The sequence below is a fragment of the Branchiostoma lanceolatum genome, chromosome 1 (assembly GCF_035083965.1).
Source record: "Branchiostoma lanceolatum isolate klBraLanc5 chromosome 1, klBraLanc5.hap2, whole genome shotgun sequence".
Taxonomy (NCBI): Eukaryota; Metazoa; Chordata; class Leptocardii; order Amphioxiformes; family Branchiostomatidae; genus Branchiostoma; species Branchiostoma lanceolatum.
The window spans coordinates 43030110-43042735 of NC_089722.1; the positions used below are offsets into that span (position 1 = coordinate 43030110).

A 12626-nucleotide genomic window follows, 5' to 3' on the forward strand; every position below is an offset into this window, starting at 1 on the left:
GTTCCCACATAACGCAAGGTGTCCACACGACTGTAAGAATGGTGTGAAGCATCTCACAAGTGTGTCACAAGTCTGACAGTTTCTGTGGCAAAATCGCAACAAGATGTGCTGATAAACAACTTCACCTGAACCAAACATCTGGGCTGTGGTGTGTGATTTCTGCCTCAACTTCCTGATAAGTTTTGGTCTCGATGACAAAGTTACGCCAAATGACAGTTACTTGTATATAAGTAACTGGATAAAATTTAATTTCCAAACTTATCAAGTTGCTTGAGTAATTGTCATATCCTTCATCAATGTAGATAACAAAGTTCTTTGTACACTAAGAATTTGAAATAGTTTACACCTAGCCAATGTTTCAGTGACCGTCTGTCACCTTCCTCAGGGCATTACTGACTGGTTCTACTTCCCACTGCAGCTAGATGTTGCTGCTGCAGTGTAAAGAATGGGGTCCCAAACGTGACCAAGGTTTGGGTCTGTTGGGGTTTGTCCTATCCTATCCAACATTCTATCCTAAGACTACATCATGTAACAAACTGCTCTAAATCTAAAGTTATCAAAGTCCCAAGGATGCTATGCTGAGAGACTTATAATTCAAATTTCTCCAAGAAGTTACATATTGGCCAAACCAATGTACATCATGATCAATGTTTCTCACACATTACAAAGTAAGAATTTAACAAAAGGGCAAGATGAAAACAGAGGACTGGGGGGAAAACTTGAATCTGACTGTATCCACTCCAGAAAACTGGGTAACAAGGTACAAACTTCCCCCTGAGATATGTGTTTAATATATTTATGTATCTAAAGAATTTAGTTTTAATGTTCATATTCCCGGTGCACATTATTTTTTCACATCCAAGAAGCAACAAATCAAGTTGGTGTGACCCAGAAAAGAAAATTAACTGAAACAGCAAAGTTCCCTCACTATAATCTTTATTTTCCCATCATGTATCTACATGTAATAAGCTGGATACATGTATTGAACTGTTACAGTAGTTCCTCTGACAACCCCAGCTCCAACCTGCTAATAGCCCACCAATAAAAATACTTTTTACATCTAAATTTGTGCCTGTAATACCAAAGGCAGTGGCTGTTTACAGTTAACACAATCGTGCCATTACTAATTTTCCACAACAAAGTGCTAATACATGTAAGTCTTACTTCAAGTGTGACCGTTAATTCATGTAAGTTTGCGGTACCAAACTTTCGCAGTAAAAATCAATATTTTGCAGTCTCCTACTGGACACTACTACAACTATCTTTCACTAGTTTCAGTTTGCGGCTGAAACAATAGTAGCAACACAGTCCGACAGCGGGGACAACAGTGCGTGGTGCGGTCTCAGGGATGGAATCTTCCTTGCCTGGTCTAAATCCAAGTCTTACCATACAATTGCACCTGGAAAAATACTTATTTCTGACTTAATGGAACAGTTAAGGCTCTGTTTTCGCAAACTTCATTCGAAGACTTAAAGTAAAGGTTAAAACCCACAAACTATCCTACACCAGTATCAGCACCAGTACTAATAATACATACCTGCAAAGATCATCCTTGCCACAAACTACATTTTATAATATTGACTTATATTTACCTTGATACACCATACTAGTAACCACTAACAATGTTTATACCATACGTAAAGGTACTTACCAACTATAGTCAAGAGGACAAACCAAAAAGGTTGTGTCCACTGAGGAGAACTACAGGCGTTACCTGTTTTATCTACATAGCAGTAACTGTACAGTTTTGGAGATGTCAATAAGAGTTTGGATATAGACATGTCTGATCATTTATCACGTTGACTCAACTCATTTTTTGTCAGAAGAAGACAAATTTTCTTTATCATTTTCAGTCCTTATCAAGATAAAAGTCTCAAGTGTGAACCTTGGAGGTACAGAGTGGCTCTCAAGATCTTTAATTTTTAGATGTGGAATGACCTCGGGAAGGTCAAGTTGAGGAAGAAAACATGACGTCTTCTGTTCTGGAGCGTTTTGCAGGCGGGCCATCGTTTTCTGTGTCCTGTGATGCCTGGGGGGAGGAAATGAAATCACTGAGTCTTACTTGACAGAGAAATCACTGAGTCTTACTTGACAGCAGTTCATGCGGTTTCAGCCCTCTTCCTCACAGTACTAGGTAACTGCTGAACCACATGCCAGAAATGTGACTAAATAATTAGGTTAGAGTTTATATCGATTTAACATAATTTCATTATGTACACATTGGCATCTTGTTTTTCCCAACTAACCTTTTGGCAGCTTCTCTGCTGCTATCTCAGTCACGTCACAGTCTCAGTCACAAAGCATCAAGGTCAACGAGGAGAAGTCAAGTTGTAAGAAAACTATGTGTGTGACACATTCACAACAAGAAATCTTAAGAACTCTTTTCATGGCTTTCCTCTTTTCTACTGTAACAGAGAGAGCTGCTGATCAAAATTTCTTCTAGGACTGATATGTACTACCGCACCCCCCCCCCCCCCCCCCCCAATGCACACTGGGTCAGGAAGGTGACTGACCTGTAGGGCGTTGCCCTGTGGCTGGTCTGCAGTCTTGTCCTCTCCACTGGTGTCACAACCTGCAGGACAGAAACATATTAATCATTTTCCACATCCCCCCTGCACCAGGATATGAGCACTACATTTCGGCTTGGACAGGCAGTTACACCTTTTGCATCATTCATTCAAAGAGCATTCCATCCTCTTCTGGGAAGATTTCTGCCTTGATATACAATCATACTTACTTCCTGAAGATTGAAAACCTGGGACAGCATGAAAACAGAGTCTGGCTTTCCTCTTTTCCACTGTAACATGTAACAGAGAGAGCTGCTGATCAAATTATCTTATAGGACTGACACCTTTTGCATCATTCATTCAAAGAACATTTCATCCTCTTCTAGGAAGATTTCTGCCTTGATATGGATGTCCCTGTAGCTCAATTGGTAGCGGCTTCGCAGTTGAGCCTCCTGTTTCCAATTAGTTGGATCCGGGAGACCCCAGATCGAATCCCGGGAAGGGTATCCTTGTCGGAGCTGCACCGTCTTTCGGAGACGAAAAATGGGGGTCCCGTGTTCGAGGAGGTGCCTCGAGTGCGTTACAACAGCCTCATTACTCACATGGGTAACGTTACCTACTGGCTGAAATAATACAACCTGGTGAATAATAATATACAATCATACTTATTTCCTGAAGATTGAAAACCTGGGACAGCATGAAAACAGAGTCTGAGGGGAATGTCTTTATCTTGGCTTACACAGTTTTAGGGAGGCTTTTGTCTGCAATTTATCATCTTGCTAAAGTTTTGCTTTAAAATGTCTTGTCATGATGAGGAAATTTGTGTGGGTTACAAACTGTGTGGCCTCACTGGACAGAGCCGCTTGGTCTGAAGACTAGCCGACTGATGCCCACCCATGTGTCAGGGATCCCCACAGAAATATCAAATATTGGACACTATTGTACTACTCACCAGTGTTAACAGACCCACTGTTGCTGTCCTCCGTCCGTGTCCTGTCCTGGCTGTCAGCTGCTCCCAACAGCTCCACACCGCCGATACTGCTGGCTCGCGAGTTCTCATCATCGTTACTGACAACGGAGCTGGGAGCTGGGGTAAACATAAACAGTAAACAACAACATAACATTACCCCCACAGCAGATGAAAGTCAAGGATGTTCTACTATAGCAATGTTGCTCGGTGACACTTCCATAGTTACTATTGCTATAGTGATTGCTATGGCGATGTAGATGTTACTATGGGGACATTGCTAAGTGACAGTACCATAGTTACTGTTGATATGGAGATGTTGCTAGGGTGCCATGCCATCGTTACTGTTGCTATAGTGTTGTTGCTTGGGGACTGTACCATGATAGTTACTGCTGCCATAGTTATCTTGCTAGCCTAGGAGACTGTACCATAGTTACTGTTGCCATAGTGATGTTGCTAGGAGACTGTACCATAGTTACTGCTGGAATCCTCGTTCCACGCCGGTGTGCCGGGATTAGTGGCCTGTATCGGACTGCGGCCCGGTGTAACAGAGCGCTCTGCGTCTGTACCGCTCGGGATCGCCTGTGCGCCGTCTGCCGTGCCCGCGTTGCTTGTGGAAGCGATTGGTTGTGCAGACATGCCTGAAGGGATAATTTCACGTGTTCATCTTAATATTCAGGCAATTATAACAAATAATGATAATAAGTTTATTGAAAATTCTTGCCGGTGGGCTAATTGCAAGTAAGATGAAAGGGACTGACAAATAATGTAGAACAGTATAGCATATGTCTACTCTAGTCTAAATGCTGACTCCGAATTCTAACTTATTGGGTTTGACTTTTTTTCTGAAACAGAAGAAGACTAAGAATCTTATTGGCAATATGTCGATCAAAAGGTAGACTTGCAACTTGGAAACTGTGAATCTCTACAGCATGTTAATATAATAAGAGTATTACAATGTTTATTGTTTAATCTTGATTAGAAAGGTATTTCCGAGACCATGATAACCCACCTTGATCATGTGGGTTAAGTTGATGTTGTGGATCCGTCTGTTGTCTGTTTTCCTCTCCTTCAGCTGCTGCCTCCGACTTCCTCCGTAACCGGGTGTTCTGAGTCTCCTGACAACAAATCAACAGGCTTTTAAAATGGTTAAATATCAAATTCATGGCAGAGAAAAGTGTCCTTGCATAATTAACTGTATGCGTGAGCTGTTCTGTCCACTTTCAAGAGAGTTTTGCAATAAGCCTGAAGGACTCAAATGAACGGACAGGGACCATATACCAACTTTCATTTTGTTATGTGTATGTGACAGAATTACTTTAATCATTATGTTTACCTTCACAGAAGGCAAACATATTGTTTTTGCTTCGTTTCCTCTTCTTCTTCTTCCGTTCCAAACAAATAGGGTCAACGACCTAAACCAGGCGGTTGTCACCATGGTTACTGGTAAACACCGTGGTGTTCGATTACATATTGTAGCAAAAAGAATTGCAGCGCTTGAGTGAGGGGCTGGTCACCATGTATATCAATAGAGTACAGTAAGAATAAACAGATGAGTAGTTTGTAAGGCTAGACCAAGTGAAGGTAAACATTATATATTTGCTTGCAAATGTTGCCTTTCTAGTTTTATTTCATTTCCTGTCATTTTTATCCTGGGTTGCCTAGTTCAGTGTTTCTGCCACTGCTTTGCAGTAGGGCCCTGTGTCAAATAAATACAGTAGATTCCGCATATCTGTATAGCCCATTTGTCAGCGTAAATTATACGACTCCCCGAACTATACGACTCCCCGAACTAGTGATATTGACGTCCCGAAGGAGGGGGGGGCGAATAGGATTTTGAGCAAGACACACAAACACACTCAATATTGACTCACGATATCGCAACTTTATTTTGCAAAATTTTAATCAAAGTACAATCCTGTATATATCATGTCTCCCACAATCAAAAAGTCACCAGTGCACAGCTCCAATTTTGGGTGCACAAAAGTGCACATGACCCCAGTATTTCCAGCCTTGTTCACATCACTAGCGATACAGACACTACAGCAAAGCTGCAGGAGCACGCGTAACCTGACACGACCCTTGACCTTACCTCAGTTTCCTGCACCACCATCGGCACCCACTTAAAGATACGCAGGGAGGAGTCTCCGACTGTCACCCACTTCTTCTCCCTGCATGAAGAAACAAGACTTCAATATGACCAACTGGATAAGTTGTCTATTGGACTTTCATGTGCAATAACGTAAATTTTGCACTTGGACAATTTAATCAATAAGAAACATCATATTAAAACATAAATATGAAACAAAATAAATCAAGCAACTGGATGAATTCTCTATTAAAAAAAGTCAGACATTTCAGATTGCATGCACCGTCTTTCACCAGTGACTGAGAATGACATTTTATTACAGACTTCACATAATACCCTACTAGTACCTGGATGTCTAACCTTCATCGATATACATTATATTGTATCAAGATCACAGATAATTAAATACAATGTCTTGATGATTAACAAGGAATCATCAGAAGAAAACAGGAGGCCCACGCACTCCCTCCTTTAACTTTAAGAAAGTTTCTCCTTACCATTTGCGGACCCTGTCGATGGCCTGCATGACCCGTTTGATGTCGTCTTTGGCGCGAGATCGAGTTTCGGCCCGTGCTGACCGGCCCGACATCATGGCGGTGTACATCCTGCCTGGCGTCTCCCCGACTGTTCACGCGAAGATCACGCAACCTGGAAAGAGAGGTAGTACTGTGAATTGTGGCATCGCGGTGGCGTAGTGGCAGGGTGTTTGGCACAGAGGTCCAGGGTTCGAATCCAGGGTCCCCTGATTTGTCCAGTTGATGTTGTACCCTTGGGAAAGGCACGAAACAAGACTTTCCCCTCTTCACTCAAGTGAAAATGAGTACCTAGCTTCGGTTGGGGACGTCCCTCGGATAGGACGTCAAATGGAGAATGGATGAATGAACCCTTAGAAAAATACTGTAGACTCTCACTCTAGAGTCTATCATCCATAATGAAGTAGAGAGAGATAGAGAAGATGAGAGCAGATAGAGAGATGGAGAGAGAGTGATAAGAAACAGCCAATTGATAGGGTATAAACAGATCTCAAAGCAACTACACCTCTACCGGCGGCTACTTCAAATCATAATTCATTGACAACACGAGAACAAACCTAAATTGGAAAGAACTACAGAACAAAACACATGCCCACTGGCGAGACATCTAAAACATACGATCAAACAACGCCTCCGACTCGGGATGGCGGCTCCTGTGCGCTCTATTCGACCCGACTGGGTTGTGTCCACAGGGCGCGGCGTTGAGAGCTGGCCAGGCCGGGGTAACAGACTGGACAGGCCGAACTTGACCCAGAAAAACAATGGAAGGTCCGGAGTGGAGACTGACCGGACAGACCGGACCGGGAGAAAGAACTGCGTCCTGCACAGACAGAACATAGCAGGGCATTCGGGAATACAGTTCGAGTGCTCAATCAATGATTCTATTTCACTAAAATAAAGCACAAACTTTTATAGATGTACTGTCTTGACAATAACAGTTTAGTCTAAGGATCATTTTGTTGATAGTAAGTATGAAATTATTTACTTATAATTTTTCCAAATTATGATACAAATGCAGAGCCATGCTTACCGCGGCTGCCCAGTTCTCGCGGTACTTCCCGAGACTGACGCAGTCCTGACGTGAGGCGGCCATGTTTCACTAGACGGAGCTCCATGCCGAGTTATAACTCTGAGAACACACTAAAAACTGCTTCTATATCATAGGTGAGGCTTCCTGTAGCTTATAGTATAAGTTATAAACTACAGACATTGTTCTAGCAGGCATCTGGTGTATGCGTGGGGAAAAAGACGCCAGTTTCCGTGAGCATGGCGTCACATGCGTGTTAGCATCATGGCGGGTCTCTTTTGTTTAGAGAGATGTGATGCATTTTTGGTCCGATCAAATCCTTTTTTCTCCGTGAAAGAATATTATTAGATCGTTAGGAATGAACATGGAGCTTTTAATGTGGACTATTGTTGAAAGGTACTGGTGTTGGATGGCCTGGTGTGGTGTGAAAACTTGAATCATAACATAAGAGTTTGATAAATTATATAATTTTTGCCCCCCTCCCCCATCGAAGTAAAATTATTTATGATAAAAACTTTTTGTTTGTTTGTTTGTTTGTTTGTTTGTTTATTGAGATCTCCATTAGATTGTACATTGTAAATCTATTATGCCATAAAGTATTTTTGTATTGAATGCTGCACTCATGTTTTAGCTGTCCAGATTCACTTAAATCAAGGAGGTTGCTTAAATGCACATACGGAAAGTATGCAAGCAGCTAGATCCAAGACGGGTTCGTTGTAAAGGAGGCTTACACTATTTACATGATTTAGCATGATCCACAAACTAACGGTTTGAACATTTATGACATGTTTCTGATTTTCAGTGAGAAGTAGCTTTTCCGACACCCGTCCACCATGGCGGCGTACAGCTTCATGCCAGGAGGACACGGAGTCCCCGACTTCATGTCGGAGGAGAAACTTCAGGAGAAGGGTGAGAAAAACTTGCTTCGTGGGTTCTAAATTCTAATGATAATGTAGATAGATTTTAACAAATTATGTTTTTCTCCTGAACACTTGCACAATGCGCACATGGATTACTAGTTCGAAAAGGAGAGCACTGTAGCAGTTTTCTGAACTTAAAGATGTATACAGTATACGTTGATGAAGGTTAGACATCCAGGTAGTAAGATACACCAAAAATAGTTACTCAAGCAACTGGATAAAATTTTGAAACAGTCACAGTTGACTGTTTCAAAATTTTATCCAGTTGCTTGAGTAATTATTTTTGGTGTATACAGTATAGTTTAGAAAATTATCTACTACTTGTACTTAGCATGATATTATTTAAACTTGGATTGGAATGTTAAACTATTCAAAGAAAAATGATGGAATCAAGCATACTTTTTCAAGTTGGAATGGTGTAATTTAGAGAAAGTCAACACAACATAATTGTAGAACTTCTACTAGAAGGTAGCTTGTGCTGAATTATGCAAGTAGCATTAATCCAAATGTTAATATTATATACGAAATGAGGAATGCTAAGTAAGATCTTTTTTGTCCAGCACGGAAATGGCAGCAGCTGCAGTCCAAGCGGTACGCCGAGAAGCGGAAGTTCGGTTTCGTCGACGCCCAGAAGGAGGAGATGCCTCCCGAGCACGTCCGCAAAATCATCCGCGACCACGGCGACATGACCAACCGCAAGTTCCGCCACGACAAGAGAGTCTACCTAGGGTAGGGTTGTCGTGCTTGAATTTTGAAGACATTTCAGAAAAATAGTGATAGTGACTGGTTTGTTAATGACTAGTATATGACGATTTTGGTATTTGATGTAAAAATCTGATTTTGCCATGTTCATATTGTCGTATCACTGAAAGATCTACTCTCTCTGGTAAAAGAAAATAGAAATAAACAAGACCATAGCATGTCCATAGCAAAAGATAGAAAAAAACAGAAGTCCTGCTGCAGTACCAAGATCGGCCACCAGGAGGCCCCAAAATCAACCTTGAACATTTGGGTTCACAATATGTACCCACATACCAAATGTCATCACAATGGCATCTCTTAAGAACCTCTGGATCCAGAGATTCTCAAGTTAAGTTAAGTGTTCATTGGACATGAACGTTACGTACAAACAAAACAGGGTCAAAACTCTACTCTCCATTTTTATGGAGGTAATAAAGAAGTGAATAAATTCTACGTTTGCCTTTTATCCAGTGCGCTGAAGTACATGCCCCACGCGGTGCTGAAGCTGCTGGAGAACATGCCGATGCCGTGGGAGCAGATCCGGGACGTCAGCGTCATCTACCACATCACCGGCGCCATCACCTTCGTCAACGAGATCCCCTGGGTCATCGAGCCCGTCTACATCGCGCAGTGGGGGTGAGTTTGTCACACCACCCCAGGGGTGGGGATTATTGTGTTTAACTTGTCTGTGTGTGTGCGTTTGTGTGTGTATGCTTGCATGTGTGTGTGTGTGTGTGTCTTTTTATGTATGCGTGTCTGTATGTGCATGTCTGCTTGTGTGTGTGTGAGTGTGCATGTGTGTCTTTGCATGTGTGAGTGCATATGTGAGTACATATGTCTGTCTATGTGTTTGTGTACATGTGTGAGTGTGCATGTTTTTTTGTTTGTGTGTGTGTGTCAGGCTCTAACCCCCATTCCCCGTCCCTCCCCAGAACCATGTGGATCATGATGCGGCGGGAGAAGCGAGATCGGCGCCACTTCAAGCGGATGCGCTTCCCGCCCTTCGACGATGAAGAGCCCCCGCTCGACTACGCCGACAACGTTCTGGACGTGGAGCCGCTGGAGCCAATCCAGATGGAGATGGACAACGATGAGGACTCCGAGGTCATGGGCTGGTTCTACGACCACAAGCCTCTCTCTGACACAAAGTAAGGTCATGCCCTATGAACTTTGCACTGTCACCTTTTGTATATGACTTCAAATCTCTGACAAAGTAAGGGGCATGCTCTCCGATCTCTGCACTGTCACCTCTGCTCTATCATCTCAGAAATTTGACACAAAGTAAGGTCATGCCCTCTGACCTCTGCACTGTTACCTTTGCTCTATCATGTCAGACATCTGACACAAAGAAATTGTCACACCCTCTGACCTAGATTCACTTTAATCTTTGCCTCATCCACCGATCCCTGACTAAGTTAGGGTCATGTTCTTTGAACTCTACACTATCACCTTTGCTTCATGACCTCCAATCTCTGACAAATAAATGGTCGTGTTCTCTGACCTATGCTGTATGACCTCTAGGTAATGCTCTATTGGGATGCTTCCCACTCAGACTGGATGTGAATCACACTGGCCTTTTCCTCCTTCTTGTATAAAGGTTGTTTGTTTGTTTGTTTCAGGTTTGTAAACGGCACGACGTACAAGCTGTGGCGCCTGACGCTGCCGATCATGTCCACCCTGTACCGGCTGGCTAACCAGCTGCTTACGGACCTGGTGGATGAGAACTATTTCTACCTGTTCGACCTGAAGTCGTTCTTCACCTCGAAGGCGCTGAATCAGGCCATCCCGGGAGGACCCAAGTTTGAACCTCTCATCAGGGACAGCAACCTGCAGTAAGTACTACTAGAAATGGACATTTTGCTATAATCCACAGAAAGCTTGTAGCTAGATGGTGCAAATGTTAGGTGTGACAGATCGTTAAGTGTAATATGGCGATATGGGACATTTTGCTATAATCCACAGAAAGCTTGTAGCTAGATGGTGCAAATGTTAGGTGTGACAGATCGTTAAGTGTAATATGGCCAGCTGCTGCTGTGCAGTGTGCCTGCGAAGCTGGTGTGTAATGCCGTACTATGCCATACATATATGGATACAATACAGATCTGATACAAAAAACTTACGTCTAACTCTTGCACAAAAACTTACTGGACAAGAAATGTTGAGCAGGCTCTACCATGTTAGGATAGCTGGACCATATTGGTGCAGGTCATTTATCAAGGCAGTAGACTCTATGGTGGGTCTGTTCATATCTTATCCATGGCTTGTGTACTGCCCTCCTAACATCGATGTAGAATTTCTGAAAACAAACACATTGTTTCCTCTGTGCCTGTTATAGAGACGAGGACTGGAACGAGTTCAACGACATCAACAAGATCATCATCCGCCAGCCGATCCGGACGGAGTACAAGATCGCGTTCCCGTACCTGTACAACAACCTGCCCTACCAAGTCCACCTCTCATGGTATGTTTTCTCCTATGACTGTTTCCTTCTCGCAAACGCTCATTGCCATTGGAAAAGATCTCCGTATTTGATAGAATCATAACCTGTCTGATACAGTGGCAAAATGTATAAAAAGCAACAGATCAGTTACCAATGTAAGACGGTAATCCATTGGTCAATGCATCCATTGGTATATCATCAGGTTTAAGAAAAAGTGAATACAAGCCTTAACAGTCCTGCATAGCATTACCCTTGAGATTACCTTTGCACCTGAGTTGAATATGATACAAGATTGGTCTGTAATCCTGCCATGTTAATGCTGTTTTCCCCCATGTGTGTGTTCTAGGTACCACATCCCCAACGTGGTGTTCATCAAGACGGAAGATCCTGACCTGCCGGCCTTCTACTTCGACCCCCTCATTAACCCAATTGCACACAGACACTCCGTCAAGGTAGGACATAACATCCTACACTTCATAGCAGCTTAGGTTTAAATCTCATCAACCCCATCACATGATCACACACAGACACTCTGTCAAGGTACAGTACAGCCCTACTCTACATAGCTTAGGTATAGATCTCATCAACCCCATCGCACACAGACACTCTGTCAAGGTAGGACAAACCTAACATCCTACACTTCATAGCTATAGCTTAGGTTTAAATCTCATCAACCCCATCGCACACAGACACTCTGTCAAGGTACGGTACAGCTGTACTCTGTCGTTAACAATGAACGGCAATATTGCAACTTCCTGTGACTCAGTGCAGATGCAAAGTATGGCCAATCTCATTTGTGGAAATAATTTTTTCATTTCGAAAATTGAAAAAAAGTGAAAACCCTTACAATTTTCAGGCTCTTTTTTATGTTTTGATTTTTTAAACCAATGCTGTGTGTCTTTCATGATTCAAAACCAACTGACCAATCCTGTGTGTTCTGTCAAAACCAATTGACCAATCCCATGTGTTCTCTCAAAACCAACTGACCAATCGTGTGTGTCCTGTGTAGTCATGGGAACCGTTGCCTGACGATGATGAGGAGTTTGAGCTTCCCGAGTTCGTGCAGCCGTTCCTGCAGGACTCCCCGCTCTACACCGACAACACGGCCAACGGCATCGCCCTGCTCTGGGCGCCGCGGCCTTTCCACCTGCGCTCCGGCCGCACGCGACGTGCAGTTGATATTCCGCTCGTCAAGTGCTGGTGAGTTGTTTGTTTGATGGTTTTAGCACTTTTTGAAAATCAACCATTATTTGAACATTAGTAGCACAGTTACAGGTTCAGGTCCCGACCTGTACCTAAACCTGTGTACCTATACCAGTTTGTTTAGGTACACAGCTCTACATTTGTTTATTCATGAAAAATTCAGATTGGCCTGCTAGCAGCTAATGTCATTGAGGTCATA

General features: G+C 42.9%; 2 protein-coding genes across 2 annotated transcripts in view; one reads left to right on the forward strand and one right to left on the reverse strand.

Moving 5' to 3' along the window:
- Positions 1-919: 919 nt before the first annotated feature.
- LOC136424232 (B-cell CLL/lymphoma 7 protein family member A-like) lies at positions 920-6216 on the reverse strand. Its single transcript, XM_066412758.1, has 7 exons — positions 6061-6216; positions 5567-5645; positions 4487-4592; positions 3945-4115; positions 3460-3594; positions 2514-2572; positions 920-2029 (listed from the first exon to the last, which is right to left on the reverse strand). Exons 1-7 carry the CDS (start codon positions 6165-6167, stop codon positions 1949-1951), a joined length of 738 nt encoding a protein of 245 aa, XP_066268855.1. The 5' UTR covers positions 6168-6216; the 3' UTR covers positions 920-1948.
- A 921-nt stretch (positions 6217-7137) lies between these two features.
- Positions 7138-12626, forward strand: part of LOC136424237 (pre-mRNA-processing-splicing factor 8) — a 38486-nt gene continuing 32997 nt past the window's right edge. The window contains exons 1-9 of the mRNA XM_066412773.1: positions 7138-7260; positions 7926-8032; positions 8604-8772; positions 9256-9420; positions 9717-9932; positions 10404-10616; positions 11120-11245; positions 11571-11676; positions 12234-12424. Coding sequence (XP_066268870.1) covers positions 7957-8032; positions 8604-8772; positions 9256-9420; positions 9717-9932; positions 10404-10616; positions 11120-11245; positions 11571-11676; positions 12234-12424 — 1262 coding nt within the window. The 5' untranslated portion in view covers positions 7138-7260; positions 7926-7956. The remainder of the gene's footprint in view (positions 7261-7925; positions 8033-8603; positions 8773-9255; positions 9421-9716; positions 9933-10403; positions 10617-11119; positions 11246-11570; positions 11677-12233; positions 12425-12626) is intronic.

Excerpts from the sequence above, each read along its gene's own strand:
- LOC136424232 (XM_066412758.1), bottom strand. The coding sequence starts at position 6,167 with ATGTACACCGCCATGATGTCGGGCCGGTCAGCACGGGCCGAAACTCGA. Across the intron at positions 2,573-3,459 it reads CAGTGGGTCTGTTAACACTG|GTTGTGACACCAGTGGAGAG; the intron begins GTGAGTAGTACA and ends TCTGTCCTGCAG. Across the intron at positions 2,030-2,513 it reads CACAGGGCAACGCCCTACAG|GCATCACAGGACACAGAAAA; the intron begins GTCAGTCACCTT and ends TCCTCCCCCCAG.